This window comes from Oratosquilla oratoria, chromosome 44 (genome assembly GCF_046742065.1).
Source record: "Oratosquilla oratoria isolate Oo_2021 chromosome 44, ASM4674206v1, whole genome shotgun sequence".
In the NCBI taxonomy this organism is placed as follows: Eukaryota; Metazoa; Arthropoda; class Malacostraca; order Stomatopoda; family Squillidae; genus Oratosquilla; species Oratosquilla oratoria.
The window spans coordinates 6,742,629-6,769,080 of record NC_134820.1 but is presented as its reverse complement, the minus strand read 5'-3'; the positions used below and the strand labels follow the sequence as shown (position 1 = coordinate 6,769,080).

At 37.0% G+C, this 26,452-nt stretch overlaps 1 protein-coding gene across 12 annotated transcripts in view; it reads right to left on the bottom strand.

The window, feature by feature from the left end:
* LOC143022424 (uncharacterized) overlaps positions 1-25,885 on the bottom strand; it is an 87,748-nt gene extending 61,863 nt beyond the window's left edge. For 2 of the 12 annotated variants that reach the window (XR_012966050.1, XR_012966049.1), the window contains exons 1-3: positions 25,161-25,884; positions 7,583-10,834; positions 6,809-6,877 (exon numbers count right to left, since the gene is read on the bottom strand). Coding sequence is in view for 10 of the 12 variants with exons in the window: in XM_076180633.1 (XP_076036748.1) it covers positions 6,809-6,877; positions 7,583-10,833 (3,320 nt within the window). In the remaining 2 variants the exon portion in view is untranslated. Of the gene's footprint in view, positions 1-6,808; positions 6,878-7,582; positions 10,835-11,739; positions 12,445-13,273; positions 13,345-25,160 lie in introns of those variants that run through there. The other 10 variants (XM_076180641.1, XM_076180642.1, XM_076180636.1 and 7 more) reach the window with 8 other exon arrangements.
* Between the last annotated feature and the right edge of the window lie 567 nt (positions 25,886-26,452).

Sequence of the window (26,452 nt, the reverse complement as noted above, 5' to 3'; positions counted from 1 at the left end):
CACCCATTTCATCCCCAAATACACTCCACACCCCTCCCACCCTTCCTCTCATCTGAGCACCTCCTGGATGACGGGTCATCCCTGCACCCTGCCCACCGCCCTGGGTCAGAAGCAGTGTCGCAAGACACAGTACATCCACAGCAAGGCCACTTCATTTAATCGGCGACCCCCCCTCTCCGTCCCCCTTTGCATATAAGGAGAGGACGGGGAGAAATCCCTTCGGGCTGCGTCAAAATTTACTCACACATACTACCCCACCCCCCCGACCATTCCTCCTCATGCAGTCACAACATCATCCATATACAACCATTCTCCACTCACCTCTGTCTTCCGTCCTCTCCCTTCCTTCCTCAACAGACATTCCCCTCTTCCCCAAAGCCCCCTTCACCCCATCCATCCACCTCATCCTAGGACGTCCCCTCATGTTCACTCCCTCCACATCTGCCTTCCATACCTCTTTTACTAGTCTTTCTTCACTCATTCTTTCCATGTGTCCAAACCATCCTAATATTCTTTCATCAACCCTATCTCCCAAATCCTTTTTCACCCCTGTTCTCCTCCTCACCTCCTCATTTCTCACTCTATCTAGCCTAGTAACCCCCATCATACTTCTCAGACACCTCATCTCAAACACATTCAAACTCCTTCTCTCTTCTTCTCTTATGTTCCACGTTTCTGCCCCATACAGTGCTGTTGGCACAATCACTCCTTCATACAGTCTCCTCTTCGCATCCATTCCCAAATGTCTATTTCTCATTACACTCTTTAAACCACCAAGGCATTTACTCGCTTCTCTCAATCTACATTCTACCTCCACCTTCACTCCACCTTTTCCTGCTACACTTGCACCCAAGTATCTAAAACTATCCACTTCCTCCAGTCGCTCTCCCTTAATGTTCACTTCCAGTCTACTGCCACTTTCACCCCTTGTACATCTCATCACCTTACTTTTACCCACATTTATCTTTAGCTTTCTTCTATCACATACTCTCCCAAACTCTGCCACCAGCTTCCTCAATCCCTCCTCTGACCCTGCCACAAGCGCAGTGTCGTCCGCAAACAACAGCTGGCTCACCTCCCACTTTTCTCCATTTTCTTTAACCATCTCCAATCCCTGACTCACTACCCTAGCATTCACCTCTCGCACCACCCCATCCATGTATAAGTTGAACAGCCAGGGCGACATAACGCATCCTTGACGAAGTCCCACCTTTACTTCAAACCACTCACTCTCTCCATTTCCAATCCTAACACATGCTCTACTACTCACATAAAAACTCTTGACAGCTCCCAAAAGCTTTCCTCCTATCCCATAAATCTGCATAACCTCCCACAGTGCCTTTCTGTCTACACTTCTTAATATTTAAGTTCACTTCCCACTTTTGAGTCCATTTTCAGATTTTGTCCAGGTCTGATTGTAATGAATCACAGTCCTCTTCTGTTCTTACTTTCTTCAATATTTTTGCATCATCTGCGAAGAAATTCATATAACATTCAACTCCTTCATCCATGTCATTTATGTATATGGCAAACATGATTGGAGCCAGCACCGACCCTTGTGGAACACCACTTATCATTTCTTCCCATTTCAAGTATTTGTCTCTAATTACTACTCTCATTTTTCTCCCAGTCAGGAAGTCTTCCATCCATTCTTATAGTTTACCTGTGATGCCACCTATTGATTCTAATTTTCTTATTAATTTCTTGTGTGGTACTTCTTGTATTATATCTATTGGTCCCGAGTAAAAACAGATTAAATTTGTGGTACATGATCTTCCCTGTCTGAATCCAAATTGTCTTGAGTTTATTATATTGTTTTCTTCCAGGTGTTTTATCCATCTATTCTTGTTAATCTTTTCACAAATTTTGGCTACTACAGTGCTTGTTAGGGAGACTGGTCTGTAATTAGTTGGTTCTTCGTTGTTTCCACCTTTATATATTGGTACAATGTTGGCATTTTTCCAGTCCTTTTTTCCTTCTTTGAGTGACCATCTTATGTTGTATATTTTGTCCATTAGTTCATCTTTGCATTCTTTTAGTATCCAGTTTGCAATTCTGTCTGAGCTGTGCAATTTCCCAATGTCAAGATTCGTTAATTGCTCCAGTATTCTTTTGTGTTGTTATCATTTTCCTCATGGGGGGGGGGGGGGGAGATTGCACTTCACTTCCTTCATCCCAATGCTGTACTTTTTCTCTAGTGAAAACCAACTTAAAGTGATTGTTCATGACTTTGGCCATTTCTAGATCTTCTGTGTATTCTGTATTTCCTTGGCATAGTTTCACCATTTCCTGTTTGTTTTTCAGTTTACCGTTCACATGTCTATAAAATAGTTTGGTTGAACCTTGCATTTTTCTATGATGTCTTCTTCACAGTTTCTTTTTTCCTCTCTGTGCATTTTTACATATTCATTTCTATAGTTTATATATATTTGCCATTTTCCAGATTTTTTTATATTTTCTCCATTCTATGATGTCTTCTTCATAGTTTCTTTTTTCCTCTGTGCATTTTTACATATTCATTTCTATAGTTTATATATATTTGCCATTTTCCAGATTTTTTTATATTTTCTCCATCTTTTCCAAGCTTTGTCCCTTTTGCCTTACTGCATCTTCTTTTGAACCAGCATTTAATGTACACTCTCTTGTTTTTGTCTTGGTATGTGCCTATTCACTCCTTCATTATAGATTTCCATCAAGATTGCCAATTTCTTTTCCACTTTTGCCTCTTCAATGTAGAATTTTTCTAAATTTGCAGTTTGAAAGAATTTCTTTAGTTTTCCAAAGTCCGTTTTGTTGTACATCAATCTTCCTTTTCTCAACTTTTCATTTCTCTCCATATATATTTCTTCCTTTAGTTCAGCCTCTATTAGTATGTGGTCACTCTTTCCAAATTATGTTTTGTATTCAATTTTATCTACAATTTCAGGTTCTGTTGTAAATATTAAATCCAGTCTTGACGGTTCTTCATTGCTTCAGTACCTAATATTTTCACTGACCCACTGTGTCACTGTATGTTCCACAGTTATATCTAGTAATACATTTCCCCATAGGTCCTCTCTGCCCTTCACTGTCATCTCCTCACAACATATTTCTTTGCAGTTAAAATCCCCCATAAGTACCAGGTTACATCCATCCTTTAGTATCTTGTTTAATGAATGCCTTGTATCCTCTAACATTTATGAATGCTCATTCTCTTTCCAAGAGCCCAGTTTTGGGGGAACATATGTCAACACAAACTTTCTACTTTTAGTGTCTCTGTCTTCGACTTTTATCACAATCATTTCTACACTGTTATTACCCTCAGTAACCTTTGTCACATTCAAGTTTTTCTTGGCCAAGAACATGATTCCACCTCCCTGTTTCTCATTTCTGTTTTCAATCCAATAATTGCATAACCCATATCCAACACTATTAGGTGGCATTGGACCTCTAAATTTCATCTCCCCAATTCCCATTACGTCTGGTTTTTCTTTCACCTGACAGGTAATCATTTAGTCCATTCAATCCTGAGATTAATCCGTCAATGTTAATATAGGCCACTTTTAATTTTTTTTTTTTTTTCTATCTCGTTTCCTGGTTTTGTTTCACCCACTCTGATGTACCATCTTCTCAACCTCATGTCTATGACCCTCCAATAGAACTCCTTGCTTTTGGTTTCTGTTCCCTTCGTTTTTTTTTTTTTTTTTTTTTTTTTTTTTTTCTATTTCCTCAACACTCATCTCTCTTTTTATCCATATCTTGTTGTAATGTTCACTCCTTGCTAGCTTACTTGCTTTTTCTAATATGTCTTCTACTACCATTTGCAATCTTAGTTTCATTTTTTGTGGTTTTCTATACACTTCTACATCTTTCTCTACTTACAGGTCACCATCTTGTATTTCTTTTAGAATTGATATTTCTGTTTCTTTTTCTGCTTTTTCTCGCATTCACCTCACCATACCACGTTTTTCCCTTAGTCCATATACCACTATACACTTTTTTCTATCCACAGTATCTCTAACCCAATTTGCCTTTTCTTTAATTACTTGAATGATTGTATCTTTTGCATTTTCCTGCATCTGTTGTTGTACTACAGTGAGTCCTCCTTATACGGTAATTCTTTATCCGGTAAATTCACAGTTTATTTGGTAATTACTACCCTCGATTCTATTTACGGTAAGAAAAATTCACAGATAAAGTATCCACTAGGTATTTTGAAGAAGAAAGAGCAGGGAGAAGGTACGTCTGTCATATCCTATTATTACATGTTATAATGGGTTTGGTATACGGTAATTTCAATTTGTGGTAAGGTTTTCAGGAACGCATTTGTACCATACAACGAAGACTTACTGTATTTCTTTAACCACTTCCATACGGTGATGCCTACGTAGGCAGCATGAGGAGCAAGTGGGTATTCGATGATGCCAACGTCACCATCTTGATTATATTTATTGTAGTCGTCCCTACGTAATTTCAATTCTCTCTAAACTGGCTTCATCAATTTTCTATGGTTATCAAAATACACGGGTGAAAGAGAACGAACGATTGAGCACTGACTTTATTTCTTATAATGCGATTATTATGACACAACATCGCACGTCGGGCAGCTAATGCTGCCAGACGTGTGACGTGCCCCGGAGTGAAGAGGTTAAAGGTAATTTTTTCATTTTCTCTGTTTTCACTCCATTTCTTAGTCTTTTGCATATTCTCCTCACTTAAGTTTTCTTCAATTTTTTTCAGTCATTTCTTGTATTTTGTTATTTTCCTCTTTTTTTTATTTCTTACTATTGGTAGTATCATTAATCTTCATTTTTTCATTTTCACATTTCACTTTTATTATATCATTTTTCATTATCTCAAGTTCGTCCCTTAGTTCAGTTTGATTTCTTCAAATCTAATATTTCGTTGTTAGCTTGGGCTAAACATTCCATTAGTTCTACAATCTCCTTCCTTAATTCAGTGAATTCGTTCTCCCACCACTTTCTATTGTTACTCATTTCCCTTTCTATGTCTATGATTCAACTCCAATTTCTTTTTTCATACTTACCAAAACCAGGAAAGGAGTCTTCGTTATGCAATTCAAATCTTGCTGCTGGTGTTTCCATCGGTCTGTTTACAATGCACTTTGGCATAGTGCCCCTAGATGTCTCTGCTTTCAAGTCAACATTAGTCTCGAAATCATCGTTTTTATTTTCTTGAATTTTCTCGTTAAATCACTAATACTGCAGAGAAATAATTTTGGTAAACTACAACTGCTCCTCCTCCCATTCAATACAAACAGCCTCCTGTTTTCCTTTTGTTTTTCTTTTATCCCACTTTAATAAGTCTTCTCTGTCAAAGACTTTCATGCATTTTATGATTTTATAAATGGCCAATAGATTGCCTCTTTCTCTTCTTTGTTCCAGGGTTGGTAGGTCCAGTTTAGACAATCTTTACTCATATGTCAATTTTGAAAGTGTTGAGGCCATCTTTGTTATTGCTCTTTGGATTCTTTCTATTTTCCTCATATTCTTTTTTGTACTGGGTGTCCATAGTGTCGCAGTGTATTCTAATCTTGGTCTTATCAGTGTGACTAGTATTTTCTTTACCATTACCTCATCCAAGTAATTAAACGCGACCTTTATTGATCTTAGTAAATTGTAGGTTTCTCGGACTATTTTGTTTATCTGTCTGGGGGCATGTCTTTGGTGACGATTACTACTAGGTCCTTTTCGGAACCAACTTTCTTTACTTCCTTTGCGCCATTTTATATTGTCCTGATATTCTTTTTTTTTTTTTTGCTTTTTCCAAATTCCATTATACTACATTTCTTAATGATGAAGTTTATTTCCCACTTCTGACTCCATTTCCAGACCTTGTCCAGGTTTCTCTGTAGCGATTTGCAATCGTTCTATTTCTGTACTTACTCTTTTTAGTAGCTTTACGTTGTCTGCAAAGTTCATGTAACGCTGTACACCTTCACCCATGTCATTTACATGTATATGTGTACCAAAAACCTTTTCCCCCTTAACCACTTCACTCCGGGCCAAAATCTCGCGGGCAGCATTAGCTGCCAGACGTACGATGTTGCGTCATAATACTCACATCATAAAAAATAGTCACTGCTTATATCAATCGTTCTCTCTTTCACCCGTGAATTTTGATAACCATAGAAAATGTGATGAAGACAATTTAGAGAGTATGTCAGTTACGCAGGGACAACTACAATAAATATAATCAAGACGCCGATATGGCAGCTTTGTGTATCCACTTGCTCCCCATGCCGCCTACGTAGGCAGTACCGTATGGAAGGGGTTAAAATCAAAGCACACACACACTTCATACATAACAAAGGCCCTTTCCCTCCTGAAAGAGGTGTGACAAAGTCAAATTATTCACCCACCCCATACATATAAAAATCTATTTAATACCATTACATCCACTTCATTTACAATTAAAACCCATATAACTCTCTTCCCATCTCAGCACCTTGTGGATGAATGGTCATCCATCTCCCACCACATTGCTCAAGTCAAAAGCAATGCAATAAGGCACAGTACTTCCACAGCTGGACCTGACAGCTAGAGCTGATTTACCCCCACCACAACACTATATAACTCCCCCTCGTCATCCACTCAAAATAATTTAGGGAGCAGATGAGAACATCCCTTTGTGCTACATCATCCTATATCACAATTCACAATCTCCCTACAGTGAGACTATTATCTATTTAATATTTAATTTTCAATTATAAGGTTATCTTATATACCTAGTTGCCTTGAACACTGGAATACACAGTACAGATAAGTCTTATATATGCTATCAGAAAATAGATTAACTACTACCATACCTGCATTTGGGGATAGAGTAGCTGATATTCAACCGGGAATGGCTATTTAGGTAAGCTTCCAAATCGTCACTGTCAAACATTAAAACAGGAAAATTTATTGGTTTAATCTAAAAATGATATGACTAAAATCATTTAATCAATAATTATATACCAGGACATTTTGAATTGTGCTATTATGGAAGAGTGGGTGCATTTGTGTGTTAATGCTTTACAAAGGGTGCTGCATGAAGAAGCGGAAGTAATCCAACTTCAGTTGCCAGGCTTTACTGTTGATGAACTCTGCCTCAATGCACTGTACTCCCATATAAAGTGGCATGGGGCAAGTAGACCTCTTGTTCCTATGGTGCTAAGATGGGAGGGGTAGTGTGAAGGAGACTTTAGGTAGTCGAATGCCTTGACTCAGCCACCCGCATTACATAGGGGATCACGGCATTAGTACGTGTGAACAGGAAGTTCAAGTGAACTACTCAGTCTTGACTGATTCCTCTGAAGATGCCACTTGGCAATACAATGTGGCATTGCTTATCTACTTCCTTTTTTCTTCACCACCCAACAGTAACTATATAATATAAATTACAGTATATTTGTAATTACTGTAAATATACTACCACAGCTCTGGTCCCCTTGGTATCAACCAGAGACTATCCCAACTGATACAATAACCTTCAAAGAAAGTAAATATCATTACTACCCCCAAACTGTTTTTTTTTTTTAATCCTGGTCTAATTTCCCTAAAAAATACTGGCTTAGCAAATCATTACTAAATTCACTTACCTTGCAAATGCTCCTGATATACTGTTCTCGTTATTGTTAGAACGACGGCATTCCATGTCTCGTAGAAGACGAACATCTGCTTCAAGGTTGTCCTTACTTTTAAGAGCAACCCTATTCATTGCCATATCTTGAAGTCGCTTCAGTCTTTTCTGACGCAAACGCCTTCTCTTTCTTCTCCGTTTTTGCATTGGTGTGAGCTTCTTCTCATCCCTTTGTTTTCTCTCAGCTCGACTGAATATTCTCATCTCCTCCACACTTTCAAAAGAATAGAAAGTAACTCCATCTATGATATCAATGTGCTCTCCGGATCGACCCACTTGACTCTCCACTTTGATCATTTCATTGGGCATTGGTGTATATGTTGGGACATGATGCACTATGTGGTCAGAATTAATTAAGTCCTTATTTTCAGAATCAACTGAGTCTTCCTCTACTTTATCTGTATCTTCAGGCTCCTCGACAACTGATTTTGGAGTGGATGGAGCTGTGGGTGGCTTACTGTTTGCATTCACTGGCAATGATGCTTCTTTTGTAGGCAATTCTGATTCTACTGAAGTTGTAGCAACAGACTTGGGTTCCTCATTCTTATTCTTCAAATATTCTTCTTCAAGATGCTTGTGTATTTCAGAAAAGAACTCATCCACAGAATCCTCTTTTTTGTCACCAACATCTGCAGCTTCTTCTTGTGCCTTCTTTTGTGGAGAACTTTCTTCGGTTTGTGGCTCCATGGTCTCTTCTTTATCAGCAAATTCACCTTCATTCAAAGTGGCTTTATCTTTCCCTCCAGACCCAGCTGGGAGATCTATCTCCGGTGGTGTTGAAGGCTGTACTGCTGAACATACTGATGCAGATCCTTCTGCCAATACTTCATTATTGAAGACTCTACTCATCTGTCTTAATATATTTATCTTATCTTTGTGCAGCATTATATCAACAGGCTTTTTAGTTCTACTTCCACTGCTACTGTAAACTGTACGAGAAACAGGTTTCGTGGGACTTGACACAGGACTTGATAAAGAAGAACTGCCTTTCAAAGACTTGTCACCACCATTACCAGATGTATATGAATGATCTAATGAAACTGACTGAACAGGACTATTTGACATATGCTTTCCAGGCGATCCCTCTTCCTCTACACCTTGAGTTGCAGATGGCCTTTCTTCTTCTCCTTCATCATCACTATCGCTATTGAAAACATTATTATGGCTCTGATTTGTATCAACGTTTGTTGGAATGGTCACTCCAACACTAGTTGTGTCCTCTACATCACCAACGACAACTTCTTCCATATCAAGGTCACCATACATCTCAAGAGGGCCAAGATCTGTCACATATGAATTATCAATAGTTGGCACCTCAGGAGCAGGAGGTAACCTAGAGGTTTTACTCGGTATAGGATTACTCATGAGTAAAATGCATGAACTTTTATCGAGCACAGATTTTTTCATAGTTTGGTCTATGGTTTTTGGGTTAACAGTTCCAGTGGTTCTACTCAAACTTTCTTTTGCATAGATAAGATTTATCTTTCCCATAGAGCTCTTTGAGGGAATCACACAAACCTCACTAATATCACTTCCTGAAATACCTTTACTTTTTCCTTTCGTAATGTATATCTTCTCCAAAGAACCACTGTGTATCTTTGAAGTTAGCTGGTATGGCTGACAAATTACTTCATCCCCACCAAATGACTTCTCTGATTGCTCTAATGTTTTTCCTTTAACTTTTTCTTCACTCCCTTTGTTTCCTGTGGGCTGAGATTCTGTTTTGTCACTACCAGATTCTACTGCTACACTGCTGCCTTTGTGGTTCAACTCAGTAGTTTCTGAGTCTTTCGGGTTAGCTATAGTAGCTGCATTGGTCGCAACTTCCTGATCCATAGACAAAGTAATCTTTCTAGCCTTAGATTTAGTTTTATCTGTTGACAAAACAGAACCAAGTCTGTTAACAGGATTCTCCTTTGCCTTTTCACCCGAAGTTTTCTGTACCTTTTTAATCCCATCACTAACGTTCTTGGGTGTCATATTTTCTGGACTTGAGCTTCCCTCACCCTCTTCTTCCTGAGAGGATTCTTCTTGTTGCTGGTCTTTCTCTTTATTTTGCTTTGAGCTAAGGTCTTTGGTTGTCTTGTTTCTTTCCTTAGACGACTTTCGGGTCGAAGGCCGTAGATCTTCACTTTCACTGACTGACTCAGACTCCTTTTTAACAGAAGTCTTTCTTTCTCTTGAACTTTCAGCTGACCTTGTTTCTCTGCTTGGTGTTGATTCTTTTTGTTTCAAAGTTCGCTTGTTGAAAACTTCCTGTTTTTCTTCTACTTTCACCTTCGAAGACCCTTTCAAAGGTTTGGCTGCATCCTTTTTAGTCAAATCTTGAGCAAGCCTCTTGAGGGAAGGTGGAGTGTCCATAATTATCTGTTTGTCTTTTTTCTTCTCTTTCTTTAATGTTTCCTTGTCAGCACTTGTCTTCTCCTTTTCAGCCATAGCTTTGACAAGAGATGGGATCTGTGAACTGCACACTGTGCGTGTTCTTCTCCGTGTAGCAATTAACTCGGACTCTAAAGCAGGTGGTTCATCACTCACTGCAGCTCTACCCCTTCCATCTTTCAGGTACAAAACAAGTTCAGGTGGAGTTTCATAATTGTTGCTCCTTCTTTCTGTGGACCGCAACCTACGCAGACCTCCAGGCTTAGTTTTACTAGCAACCTTATCTCTAGGGGATGATGTAACACTAAGACTACCTTGTTTTGGGCAATTCTCTAAGTCTTTGCTTTCAGGTGTATGTACAGATTCACTGTAGTCTTTATTTCCTGGTGTATGTACAGACTCACTATAACTAATTTCCTGAAAAAAATGAGGAGGATCCTCATCTAGTCCCTGAGAGTTTTCTGAATCATCATCAGTTGCAAGGTCAACTGTGCGAGTTTGAGAAGTCTTTACACGATACAAACTTTTATTTTCACCAAAATTAGTGTGTGCATCATCCACAACAGAGTCTTCAACACTAGCACTGTCACTTGTTTGTGCAATTTCCAATGATATTTTCTTACTTGAATTTAAGGAACTCTTATGAGTACCTCTTGGGCTTGATGTCTTCAGTGAGTTTTCCTCTGACCTTCCTGGGCTACTTTGATGAGGTGGAGTACTTGAGGGGCTCTCATCAAATCTACGCCCCATCAACTTTATGTACTCACGAATATTTTCACGGGATTTTTCATTTGAACGACGATGCCTATTACTAGGGCTTTCCTCGGACATTCTGTAGGAAAAAAAATTGTAATTAGTTTAAAGACAAAAACAAAGGCAGCTATATATAGCATATATTCATGTGTATTTCATCATATATATCACACCACATCATACCAAACCATTTAATTCAGTAAAACTACTGCAATAAATTAATTAGTATTTTCTTTGTAACGGTCTTCGGCAAGACTTTTTTTTTTAGTCTTAAATCTGATGTGTTAATGAAATACATAAGCACATCTTTGATATATCCCACATAGAGCATGGTCAGTAATCAAAATATCATAAAAAGCAACAGGCTGGTGTGAAATTATTTAGACATCCAAACTTAAAATAATAAACTTCATTTCTAATGTTCCAAAAATTCACAAGCTCCACACCATATATGTTGAAATAAAACATGAAAATCTTATTGACTGAAGTTATGAACTTCTTTCCTTAAAATACTAACAATGATAATTCTAATGGTTTTAATAACTCCTCCATACCACAAGACTATCTACCTAGCTCCTTTTCCTTAAAATACTTACAATGAAAGCTCTAATAGTTTTAACAAAAGTCCTCCATACCACAAGACTATCCAAATCCTTTTCCTTAAAATGCTAACAATGATAACAAATAGTTTTAACAAATCCTCCATACCACAAGACTACTTCTACATATATTTTTTCTATTACAGTGCACTCTCCATACTCCGCTTTAGATTTTGCTTCCTCAGTATAATATAAATAAACTTAAAATTTGTACCCATAGTTTCTCTTGCATGAAACCTGAGAAATACAAGGCTACAGAATAATTATTTTTTCTTATATAGATCATAGTTTTCTCATTAACCCTTTACAGTATTTCTAATTCTTTCTATTGTCTCCTAAGCAACATCTGTACACACAAGAGGTGGCAAGTATAGAGTGTATTTACCTAGTTGTATTTTATGGGATGAGAGCTATGCTCATAGTGACCCGTTTTCGTATCTCTCCACGTCCAGTTTGTTCTCAAAATCATGTATAGTTCTGGCATTTACTGTTTCTCTGTTCAGTTTGTTCCAGACATCGATCACTCTATGAGGGAAGCTATTTTTTCAGGTCTCTTCTGTAACTGTCTTTCTTTAATTTCTTTTCATGTCCTCGTTTCTCTTCTGTCCCACTTTAATAGGTCATCTCTATCGAGAACTTCCATCCCTTTCATAATTCTGAAAATGGTCAACAAACTGCCTCTTTTCCTTCTCTGTTCTAGTGTTGACAGCTGTAATTTCTCCAATCTTTGTTCATATGTTACATTTGACAGTATGGGTGCCATTTCTGTCGCTGCTCTTTGGATTCTTTCTAATTTTCTTATGTCCTTTTTTGTGCTAGGTGCCCACATTTATACAGCATATTCTAATTTCGGTCTTGTCAGTGTAACAATTACTTTTTTAACCATCTCCTCATCTATGTAATCGAAGGCCACTTTCATTGATCTTAATAAGTTGTAAGTTGTAAGTGGTGGTGGTTGGGTGGTGGTAGGATGGTGGTGATGGAGTGGTGAAAATGGTTGTAGTGGTGCAACTAAGAAAATAAAAATTAAGTTAATGCATGATGATTATTCTACTGTTTTTCAGTTCATCAATTCTTTTTTGTTTTTGTAAGTTCACTTATTTTAATACTTCATAAGCTGTTCACTTATTTTAATACTTCATAAGTTGTTCACTTATTTTAATACTTCATAAGCTTTGTTTTTGTAAGTTCACTTATTTTAATACTTCATAAGCTTTTCTGAGGTTGACATATCAGCAAAGTGAAAAATTTGAACAGATTGCAGTATCAAGAAATGTATAATGTATGATATAAACTGCCCATATTTCACTATAGTCTGTGTGCTTCAAGGACATCATTCAGGGTGTGACATACATTGTGCCAAATCAACCTTAGCACATGCCTCTCTCTTATTTCCTATCTATGTGCTATATAATTTTTTTATAATCTATATATGTAAAGGAAGGCATTTAATACTCCTTGATAATATGAATATATCACGAAAGCGCTCGGACTCCATGCGTTTTTTCTCTTCCTAGTGGACTCCACACACATATATATATACATATACATATATACAGTACTACCTCTCATTAACGGTCTAAAAGGGGGGTAACGGTGTCCGTTGATGTGAATAATTCATTGATTTGGAGTGGTTTTCGGGTGGCATAGTGATTGCACAGCACTAAACAACAGCACCAAAAACACCGCAAACACAGCTAACTAACATCCATTAATGGGAAGTAGTACTCTGTATATATATATATATATATATATATATATATATATATATATATATATATATATATATATATATATATATATATGTATGTATAAAATGCTCCTCTTAGTAAGTCTCTTCTATTTCAAATATTGGCTCCTCTTTAGCTATTTTCCCTAAATCCCCTCAACTAAATCAAGAAAAGAAATAATTCTGTCACCATTAGAGCATCCATGAATACTCAGAAGTTGATCTGAAGTGGAGATACATTAAGTTCTTGACAGTCGAAAACTGTAAAAGGAGAAATGACATCAACTGATGATGTATTCCAGTGAAGAACAGAGCAAGAGAATAGTGATAGAAGTGGAAATATGTGTAGCCAAAGGAATGAACTAGCCACAGAACTATTATTGCTTCCAACTTAATATCTTCAAAATTGATGAATTGATGAAGCATAACAGGGCAACCAGCTCTTTGATGATTAAGCAAAATTTACCTGCCCATCTCTCCCCTTTAAAAAAACAATTAGCAGATTCCAGAGTTCCCATAATTTCAAGAGCTCAAGAGCTACTAAACTACTAAATACTTTGATTAGAAAGTGATATGGGTCAAAATTTCATATTTCATGACTAAATAGTAAACTGTTTAACCCCTTCCATACGGTGCCGCACACGTAGGCGTCATGGACTTAGATCTCGGTGGCAGCAACCAATGCCAGCCGTACGACGTGTCGTAATAATACTCGCATCATAAAATATAGTCACCGCTTATATCGATAGTTCTCTCTTCACCCGTGAATTTTGATAACCATAGAAAATGCGATTACAAAAGAATTAGAAAGAATGTCATTATGGAGGGGCGACTACAATAAATATAATCAAGACGCCGATATAGCAGCCTCGCGAATACACTCGCTCCCCATGACGCCTACGTGTGCGGCACCGTATGGAAGGGGTTAATACTGAGGAGGGAAAGAATAACTTTACAAGAAAAAAAATTAGCATTCACTGATACAAAATTACCACTAATTACCAAACAAGTCTTTAACAATGTACCTCCTCCTGAAACAAACAATTTATTCCTGATTATTTTTTTAAAAGGTCATGCTCACACTACAAGGCATTAATCAATATAGAAAACACGCAAATATGAAAAAACAGCAAATCATCATTAGATTCACTATTCTGAAACTAATTTCACATACAAAGGGGCATTACAAAAGAGAGGAATGTCTGTGGAGGAAGGACGGGAAAGGACAGAAGATAGGGGTGAATGGAGAGGGGTTGTGTATGGATGATGCTGTGATGCATGAGGGGGAGTGGGTGGGGGATGGGGGTGAGGAAATATGTATGAGAAAAATAATTGATGCAGCCCAAAGGGATTTCTCCCCGTCTTCTCCTTTTCTGCATGGGGGGACAGAGAGGGGGGGTCACCGAATTTATGAAGCAGCCTTGCTGTGGATGTGCTGTGTCTTGCAACACTGCTTCTGACCCAGGGCAGTGGACAGGATGCAGGGTTGACCCGTCATCCAGGAGGTGCCAAGATAAGAGGGAGGGAGGAAGGTGGAGGGGAGTGGAATATATAGGAAATGGAATGGGTGGGAGTGATTTCTATGCCTTTTACTTTTTGGCTACCCCTGTGTAGGGGGAAAAAGCCTTTGATATATGTATGTAATTTCACATTGCTAATGAAAAAAAAAAAAATTAAGATTTCTATTCTACTGATAAAAGTTATATAAAAAAAGGCTGGAAAATTTCTATTTGTGAATTATTTATAGTACTGTCCCAGTTTGTCTGGAGGTGAAGGAGCAAAAGTAACAGAACTAAGAGTTTAGAGGCATTTTACCCCTTAACATGTACGCTAATAAAGCTTCACCGCTTACAACAGGTAGTACCTTGCATTAGTGAAATACAAACCATTTATATGACCTGTGCACCTACGAATATTTGTTCTCCTATGTCCTAAATCTATTCACAACCTTCACTCCCTTCTTAAACAAATATAGTAAGTCCTCGTTATACGGTACTTATGCGTTCCTGAAAACCTTACCACAAATTGAAATTACCGTATACCAAACCCGTTATAACATTAATAATAGGATATGGCACATATACCTTCTCCCTGCTCTTTCCTCTTCAAATTATCTAGCGGATACTGTATCTGTGAGTTTTTCTTACCATAAATAGAATCGAGGGTAGTAATTACCAAATACCATAACTGGGAATTTACCGGATAAAGAATTACCGTATAAGGAGGACTCACTGTACACACAAAAATGACCTAACAGATGTAATAACCATCTATATACTAAAAGGCACTTTCCCCTTTACAAAATTAGGGGCTAACCACGACATGCACACCTTTCCCTATCCCATATCCAACACGTATCTTTTGCTCCTTTTATCTTAGATCTTTGTGAATGAAGAGTCATCCCTGTTTGCCCAACTAAGAAGCAATGCAGCAAGACATAAAACCTCTACAGCAGGGTCTGATAGCCGAAGCTGGTTGACCCCAACTGTTTCATAATTTGGCAACCCTCCCCATCACTAAATCAAGATTACATGGCAGACAAGAAAAAAAATCCCTTCAGGTTGCATCAGTTTAACCATCCATTCACAATCACTCTTCACTCAAAACTGTTTTGCCCTCTCTCTTCCCTACTCTGCTGACAATACCTAAAGTTCACTCTATCCATATCTTCTTTACACACTTCAATCTTTCTTCACTCATTCTTTCCATATGCCCAAACCATCCCACTATTATTTTATCAGCCCTACCTGCCAGGTGACAATGAACTACAAATGAAAATAACCACTGAGAGATCAACAGAAATTTCAATCAGATCTAGACAAAAGACTGGGTTAGGGCATCGTTACTTGCGGCGAAGGTCGAAGTTTGAAGGAATGGCGGTTCGAGTCCTGCCACCGGCGATGTTGAACCAAGGGCATGGTTCATTAAATCCCACGCTACAAAGCCCTCTGTGAGGGACACTGTCCTAGCCTCCCGGTAGGGGGGAGTTTGTGACGTTAAACCATATCATCATCATTACCCATAAATTCAAGTGTTATGTACATGGGAGAGCCAGAAAAATAAGATAATAACATACAAACTAGGAGAAATAAAAACACTGGACATGGAGGAGCTTGGAATACCAATCACCAAAAAACCTGACCGAAGCAAATATATAACCAATATTGTCATATCACATGACACCTAGTTACATAGACCTGGACATCCTCAAAACACTAATTAGAGATTTGTTGTTGTTGCTGTTGGTTACTCTATAATATCAATGAGTTACAGAGGAAGCAAAATGCCCTATACTGTCCTCAACAGCTTCCCCCCACCCCATCCCATTCATCTACTACACATCTAATAGTCTTTCTGAACCCTTTCACATTTTTTATCCAAGTTTATACAAGTCCCATCACACTCCCCTCTTACACTACCATAACTAGAAAACTTAATATTTCTTCTTATAGTGACTTATGGACCAACCCAATGGTCCCAGGGACCCATGGGTCTCCTACAAGAGGGACCTCGGGTAAAAGATTAAGTGATTGATCTAATCAGTCACTATAACTGAGTTTAAGGTTGACATTGACAAAAGGAGATACAGAAATGGAATCTATGAGCACAGGGCATATATTACAATACCCTGTGGGCATGTAACCATGATATTCCAAAATCTAAAATAAAACTTTAAAAAAAGGTGATATTTTATACCTAAACAAAAAAATAAGGGCATGAAATAACCTTACATAAATATTTCAATACTAGATAATAACTATAAATTGATGTCACATATAACTACAGTATATATAAAGCATATAAAATTAATGAGATTTGGCATTACTGTTTTCTTACAATAGTATTGACAATATGTGATGTTTCAACTTTACATTAACTTACACATTTTCATATACTGAATTGCCTTCAATAGTTAAATCCACTGAATATAGTATAGAATAATATCCAATTTCAACTTCTTTCCTCTTTTTAAAAGATAATTTTTCTATGGCAATTAATTTTAGCAACAATTTCATCAAAAACTTATACCAACAGCATTATTGATTTTCTAAAATAATAAAGTTCATGCCATCTCCCATTATTTGCATAGGATATTCAGTTTCACATTCTTTTGTTCCAATGCAATCTCTTTTATACTGCAATGTTTTAACATTTTCATAAAATTATCAATCTATCAATCCACTGCCCATTGCAAAAGACCCGCAGCCTTCAGGTAAGGCAATAGCAATTACACTACAATTACACTGTTGTGAACAGCTGCCCAGGATGTAACACTTCACCCCATACCATACAACACATAATGGAAGACTGCATTATACACAATCATGCACGCAAACAACACAACATACACTCTATAAAGGATTTGTGGGAAAACCCAGTTTCGGCTGTGGCCTTCCTTGGGGAGACGGGACTGCTCGGACAGACAGTCTAGGGAACGACAACAACAACAACAACAACACTGGTCAACAAAGAATTTGTTCCAAGGAAAACAATAGCTGTATCTTGTGTTTTTGTACACAGAATCCAAAAAATAATGTTAATTTTTTTCCATCACCTACAGTTTTTGTGTTCCACAGAACGTTACATTACATGTGTTACTTGGGGCAAATTTCAATCAAGAAACTGGTAACTGAGTTTGACAACACTGCGTGAGATTGTTATGCAATTTCAGCCAATCTGTTCAAGTGAACCACATTTATTGAGTCAGGGAGATCTGAATGATGTTGTGCAGGATTTAAACTTGTCATAAAAGCAACCTGAACTTCTTGTTTCCAGATTAAAGGGCTAGAATCTTCTCCAGAAAGAATCCAAAGTTAGTTTTTATTGTAAGCAACATTGTGATTTTGAACAGTTTTTCTCACTTGAGGATGGTGTGGTGTTTTGCAATGATGTATATTCTCTTATGGAGGAACTTAACCATAAATATGACAGGAATGAGTGGCACTTGTTTACTGACTCTTCAAAAGTGAGCCTGAAAGTTCTACAATGGAAATATGTTTCCTTCTGTTCCTCTGACCCATGCAGCTAACATAAGGGAAACAGATGAGAGTATGAAACTTCTATTGCAAAAAATTAAGTATGAAGAACATAAATGGAATATTTGTGGTGACCTAAAGGCTGTGGCAATTTTACTTGGAATGCAGCTGGGTTACACAAAGTTTTGTTGCTTTGTGAGTGGGACAGTCGGGATAAGAAAGATCATTATGAAAAGACTGTGTAGCCGAAATGATCTCTGACCCCTGGGGAGAAGAATGTTGTCAATCCTCTACTTGATTTAGAGAAAATTTATCTACCTTCTTTGCATATTATGCTAGGGTTGATGAAAATTTTTGTTAAAAGTATAGATAGAACTGGCAAAGGATTCACACATTTGAAAAATAAGTTTCCTAGAGTAAGTGACACAAAAATCAAAGCAAGTAATTTTGTTGGACCACAGATTAGGGAGCTGATGTGAGATCAGAATTTTGATGAAAAAAATCTTGAAAAAGCTATATGGATATCATTTAAGAAAGTTTGCACAGAGTTTTGGGGAAATCACAAAACAAATAACTATTCTGAAATTGTAAAAGAGCTACTGACATCCTACAAGGCCTTGGGATGAAATATGAGCCTAAAAATCCACTTCCTAGACTCTCACTTGAACGTTTTCCGTGCAAATCTTGGTACCATCAGTGACAAGCAAAGGACAGAGGCTTCACCAGGACATTCTGAACATGGAAACCCAGTATCAAGGGAAGTGGAGCTCTTCAATGTTGGCTGATTACTGTTGGACACTGAATAGGGACCTCCCAGAGGGAAAATACACTAAAAAATCATACATTTCTACATCTTAAAGGTAAGTTTCATTGAAATATCAGCCTCATTTATTAGTGAGGAAGTATGTATGAAAAAAAAAAATTGACGCAGCCCAAGGGGATTTCTCACCGTCTTCTCCTTTTCTGCATGAGGGGACAGAGAGGGGGGGTCACCGAATTTATGAAGCGGCCTTGCTGTGGATGTGCTGTGTCTTGCAACACTGCTTCTGACCCAGGGCAGTGGACAGGATGCAGGGATGACCCGTCATCCAGGAGGTGCCGAGATGAGAGGGAGGGAGGAGGGTGGAGGGGAGTGGAATATATGGGAAATGAAATGGGTGGGAGTGATTTCTATGCCTTTTTCTTTTTGGCTACCCCCTCGTCTAAGGGGGAAAAAGCCTTTGGTATATGGATGTATGTACAATTGAATATGCTATCACAGAAAATTATGCCCGATAGAAAATTCTGAAAACATATTTGAAATCAGCAGAAAAAAATTGATCAAGTTCACTCCTTTTGCTTGTGGGACATGTGTTTTAATTAATTTTGTTGACCAGTGTTATAAACTAAAAATATAAATATATGCTTAACAATCTACTGTATAATGTTATTATGGAGGTAGGTCAGTTGCTCAACAGATTCAGTGGACAGTTGCCCACTGGAACATTGAATGGCAGACAATAGCTCGACATTTAACCTAACCTACTGAAAATAAAATAAAATAAAATGAGTAAATGCCCACTTTTTCTTTTCTACTGAGCAAATGCCTGTTGTTTTGCGTTTTCTTATTCCTATTTCATTTAGGATAACTTTGGTAATCAGTAGTACCCAGGGGTAAGCAGAATTGTTCAAATAGGTACATAGGATGACAAAATCAAATAAATATACAAGTAAATAAATAACAATATATAATGATTATACATTAAGAATCAATATTAAATTTTATTAATAACTGAACTGTAAAGAACTGTATTATTCTTCAATATAAAGATGTTTATTCACCCATGGGGGTACATACCAGCCTGATAACAAGGGGTACATATTCCCCCCCCCCAAAAAAAAAAGGGGTGGGGGCAAACACTATTTCAAAGGAAGAATCAAATGAAGTTCCTAATTGTCACTCATAATTTCAAAGAACCCTATTGGCATTTTTATTATATAGTATCCTATAATTAAACTTACATACAAGTTATTACCACTTCAAATGAACAATAATAGCTATAATAGTACCCCCACCTTCTTTGCATAGTGCATGCCAAAGTTGCCATTTACTGGCCAGGTCCTTTCTTGTTTTAACCAGCTCTAAGTGTTGTTGTTTTAAGTGGTTTTCAGAAAATTAATTTTCCTTCTACACAACTTGTATAACAAGCACCAATGAAAACACCAAATATATGATTTTCCAACAGTCTTAAAAGAAGGTCCACACTAGTGGGAAAAGCTATAAAGATCTGGGAAAATATGGAGTTAAGATAATGATACGGAATAATTACCTAACTTTAACCTATCCTAACCAAACAATCCAAATCTATCATAACCAAGCCGATATTACACATTTCCAACAGTAATATTCTCTACAAAATAAAAACTAGGATGTTATGTAGACAAAACACATGAAAATCTATAAAACCAATTGGAATATTATAAAATATTGCAATTATGAGAGTTATGATAGGTTATTAATGAGTGTTCTTTCATTAGCGGATTACATCTGTTATAGTTACCCTTTACAAGTCCAGAACAGACAGATTACTCCATCCTGTCTATTCACAAGAAAAACAAAGGCAAAAATGGATACAACATGGTATGGGGGTATGTGATGGAGAAGGAAATCCATGGTATAAACTCAATTTGTATGTATAACAACTAATATGTTATGGCTTTGGAAAACAAATCATTGTTATACAAGCTGTTAGCTTATTAATTCTCCCAGTCTGCACAAGGTATTATTGATAACAATAATAAAATTACTGAATCACCTGACATGAAACTTAAAAAGTTAAGAAATGATCCCTATATTATTCTATTTCAAAAGTAAATTATTTACGGTAAAGATTGTCAAAAATGTGAAAAACATTTTCAGATGCAACTTTATCAGTGTCCAATTTACTTCAAACTAAGACCAAACTACTTTTTACTTTACTTTTTTTCTTATACAATAGTACACAATGCAGTTTGACATTGAGCAGCTTTGAAAGGTAAAATTCAAGGTCGGACTTTAAAATCCTCTTAACTCGAAATGTTGCAAATACAATCGAGATGTTTATTATTATCAGCACATGTTTACTGAAACGTAATGTAAAGGAGTTACACTCACAGGATCTCAGTTTCAATACTTTTCATATCTTGGCAAAAGTAAATTTTCCACACATGGTTCCAGGCATATACAGCATTGTCTAGAGCTTGTAATGAATTTCCACTCTTTATATTCTTCCCATATCATTGCATCCCCTGCAAACATATTTTGTAGTTTGCCATGATGTCCATAATGTCATTTACATAACCAAAAACATCACAGGTGCAAGTATTGACCCTTGTAAGATTCCATTCTATATTTTTACATCATCTTTCGGGAAACCTTCATCCTATCAATGAACTTCGAAGCCTTTCAATATGATCCAATCTCTATCTTCAATCCAGTGTGAAGAATCACATCAAACACCTCTAGACCATTATACACACAGTATACCCGAGTTTTCCCGTCTTCCAGCATATCAACCTTTCTTGGGTAAAAGCTTTGCAGAGTCAATAAACTCTTTCATATCTACACCCAAATTGGTTGACTGGTAAAATATTTATGACCAGTGGGCAAGATGCAGGGATGACCAGTCATCCAGGAGCCAAGATAAGGGGGAGGGAAGAGGATGGAGGGGAGTGGAGTGTGATGGGGATGGGTTGGGTGGGAGTGGTTTTATGCCTTTGTTTTTTGGCTACCCCCCTTATCTTTAACAATTCTCTTACAGAATTTTTGCTATCATACTGGTCAAGGGTACTGGTCTGTATTAGTCTTTTCTTATTTCCTGTTTCAGGAATTAATATAATGTTTGCTCTTTTCCAATACTGGTACCATCCCTTCTTCCAATGGAAGTTTATGAATCTTGTCCATCGCTTGTTCCCAGCATTCCTTGTGTACCAAATTTGGTATCACATCAAGCCCTGAAGAATTTTTCAAGTCCAATGTTTCCAAAAGTTGTGTACTTCTGTAATTTTCTTATTTATTTCTATCACTCCAACATTACAGCCTACATCTCTCTCCTCAAAGGCATAATATAATGAAAGGTGTGTGGATCTCGTATCTTGTTTATCTTTGAAACATCACCTATGTATTCGTGTTTCAATAATTGTACAGATAATGAAGATTTTAGCTTTCATCAGTTTCAGTTCAGATGCTTATGTTCGATCCAATAGTTGTGGATTAGGTCACATTTCATGTTTTTCTTCAAAGGCATGATCCTGACACTTCTAACTGGACTCTTCACATTTGTCCTATATTTCCATCTACCAATATGCCAAAAGGCTTCCCTTTGGACTATATTTAATAAATAATTTCTGGTAGAACAAATTTGATTTTTTCAGACTGCTTACACAATTTTCTTTACTGCACTTCTCAGCACTAAAGGCCAAAACCATTTGAAACATTGATAAGTGTTATATCTTTCATTTCTTCTACAGGTGTATATCTCCTCTATCATCAATTTCCTAATGAGAGTCCATTCTAAGCTGCAATGGTGTTGTTATATTTTGTTCTAATGCTAGTTACAACATTTGTCATTTTGTTCCTTAATCTAAGTTTCTGACCAAATGCTCTTCAAGGAAATACTCTGTTTTCATCCTTGTATACATAACTTGGTTCAATGCTTGGCATAATTTTCTACTTTCCAAGGACTTATGCTTTTATCTCTTCCTTAAAATTTTCCATCTTTCTGGTTTTTCCAGTTTCTCTTGGAAATCATTACTATCAAACGACTTTGTAGCGTGTTTTACATTTTCTACTCGAGTTTCCACTTTGCTCATTAAAAGTTTCTCATTACTAATAGATTTTCACCTTAACTAGCATTTCTATTATTAGCACGTTTATTTTCTTTCACATTGCTCACATACGACACAAGTTTCATAGGTGTGAACATCTAACTACTGTGCACTAGTGACTTGCATGCAACAGCAAAATATTCTTACACTATTTCCTTGGAACTACATCACAGGTAAAATGGTTCAGCAAACAATTAACTAAGAGGGGAAGGACTCCCTTCATTTACACTAAACTGCAAGGTTGGGACAAAAAAAAACCATACATGGTATACACTATATACCACTCAAGGGCTTTAAATATCTGATGACAAGCTTTCCTTTGATGAACAAGTTCACCACACAAAACAATTTCTATCTTTTATTAATGACTAAGTCATATACATATCTTAAAAATTATATATATATATATATATATATACATATATATAAAATATAATTTCTGATTATGACCTAAGAAATGTAACCTGCAAAATACTTGACAAATGTAACTCTCCGTTCACTTGAACTGCAGTAATAACCTCATTATAACTGCATGTTTATCTGATGATAGGATGATGCTTCTGGATTGGAGAGGGGCTAATGTGGCACCAATTCATAATGGAGAATGTACAGAGAAATTCCTGTTTTGAGTTATAGTTCCTAACCAGCATGATTGCTAAACTTAGTGAGAGTATTCTGAAAGGCATATTGGATACCTTAATAAAAACATTCAGGCTGACAATCAATTCAGTTTCAGAATTGGAAAATTGTATGTATTGAACCTGCTAAGCTTTTACTCAAGGTTGATTGATGCGATTCAAGAGAAGGCTGAAATGTGCATACTCGAATTTGGAGAAAGCCTTAGAATGATCCTTGGGTCCTCCAAAGATCCGAGATGAAATGCCACACTATTTTGTCATATTAGCGAGGGGCAGTTTCAACATCAATGACTTAGCAATCACAAGTTGTCATGAGGCGAGGAGGTAAATACAAAGTTGAGCCTTGGATTGTGGTCCAGAAACTGTCATACCTCCTGATGGAGGCATGGGTGTTGACAGGTTTTGAAGACAAGCGGGACCAAACTTGAAGGTCCTTTGTGATCTGAAAATCAAATGGAATATTTTCATTTCAACACTAAATCAATGTCATCAGATAGTCACCACATGGAAGAAACAAATTCTGCCCAGCACTCTTATTCAATGCTACAAAGTTTGTACACTAAGTGACCTGTGGTCCAAAATCATGGCTATCGTTGAATTCCTTGGGACTTCAGGTCTCCAACAAGAGATCTGAGAAGACAGACGGATTAATGCGGATTTAAGGTTGCTAGGAGGGCCCAAGCATATTTTGTAAAATCTTCATAATATTTAGACAACATATATCCCCTCCCCCCATAAGTATCAGTGTGCAAATTCAAATATTCATCTTATGCCTAAAATATTTTTAAAAAGCATATATACACGATAATAAAGTTTCTACTCATAATCACTATTTCAGTTAACAAATAACATACCAAATATTACCCCATGGGTTGAATAAGTATATGGTATGTAAAATTCCTAACAAAGAAAAATATTCAGGGGGGTGGGGGGTAGACCAAACCTCCATGCTGCCACCCCCTCCATAGATAAGCCACTGCTTCCCAGTTTTAAGTTTTAATCTGACAACTGAGGCTACTGTTCAATCAATTACAATATTTCCCTGTTATTTTATATCCATTAATTCATCTAACTCTCTTAATTTTCCCATGTTCTTATTTGAGGAAACATCAAATGTTAACTACTACCCTCCTCCCCGCCAATACTTTAGTCATGGGTAAAACATACCCAAACCTTCACTAAACACAAATAATCCCATTCCTCTCCATTCATTCTAAACATTATTAAATATAGATCCACACTTGTGAAATAATCAATTTTCAATAATCCCACAATTTCTGAGTTGTATCTACATGTGGAGTACCATGCCTCTGCTAAAATACCTAACCTTAGCCACAGTTATGTTATCACACAAAAACTAGTATTATGCAAAGTGTGTTCATAAAAAATACACATTTTAATTAAAAATGCATTCCATGAACAACTAAAGTGTTTATCTAATAAACACTTTAATTTACTTACACAAGTATCAAATGCTTCCCTGACAATCACCCCCGTCACCGTGTGATGGCTAGAAAAAGCATATCTGAGATGTTCTTATGTATTACGTGTGCAATTACAATAAACAGATTCAATCACTATGTAATATGTCAACAATGCTTAATATCAAAGTCCTCACCCTACAAACTGTTACTGGTCGCAAGAATATCCATGTGTATACTCAGGGATGTAAACAGGAAGCCTTTCCCTCGGTAGGTCAACCCGTGCTACAAAGCCAGGTCTTCCTCCTTCCACCGAGATGAAACCGCTTTTAAACTTAAAAATACCATGTCAAAATGGGGCTCCTCGTGCTTGCTCTGCCAAATTTGAACATCTCCAACAAATGGTGAGTGTAGTTATAAGCCTGTCAGCATGTCACACACTTCAGGAACCCGGTCATTATGCTAGGTAGTAAGCAACCACCTGTGTTTTGGTGCGAGACAAAATCAATCACAAAGTCCTATTGTCACTACTTAATTTATGGTCTATTAGCACAATTATCTTCTTCTTCATTTCGGTCCTTCATGTGCTTAATATTTCATATCTTCTGCCAACATAAGGCTAAAACTCACAGTACACTTAGTCGAAGTCCATCAAATGGCGAGCCATGTGCTTATGTTGTAAATTATAGGCAAAACATATATCCCTGTGCCTCTTGCTCTTATCTGTCATATTCACCAAACCCTTACTCTTTCAATTTATACAATCAACATACTTGAAATGCGCTGCGTTGATTTAAAAAACTCATAACACTGTCGACGAAGCAACGGCCAGTGTCATCTGTCTCACGAGGGGGGGGTCTTACCAATATGGCGACTTGCGCATGCGCAGTGAAACACAAACACAGCGCCCTTGAAAAGCCGGAGTATACATAAACTTCACTTTTTCTTTGATTTTGCCACATGTATATTAATAACTCGGGTCTGACCCTACGTATATCATTGATAAGTTATATTTGAACTATAAGAACACTCTCCTAGTACAAATACATCGTTATGAAAAGTTAATATTAACGTTAGAAAAGACACATAGGCGGTTTGGTAAATAACGAACTTTCGTTCATTTGTTGACAACGCTCCACCTTTTCACTAAGTTCTGCCAACTCGGAGAAAAAAACGCTAGTTAGTATTGCAGACACTAAATTTATCCCATTTTATGTTGTTATTATCTTCCCATTCCAATTTATTTACTAAAGATTGAAATTATCACAGCAAAACATGTGTACAAGGGGGTTACAAATTAGATTTCTTGCATAAAATCGTTGAGTAAGAGAAACTCAATAGCTACAAATTTAGATAATATTGACGTGCTTATGATAGTAGGAATGTGCACTAGTGTGACATGCAAAATTGTAGCTTATACACACACACACACACGTGTATATATATATATATATATATATATATATATATATATATATATATATATACA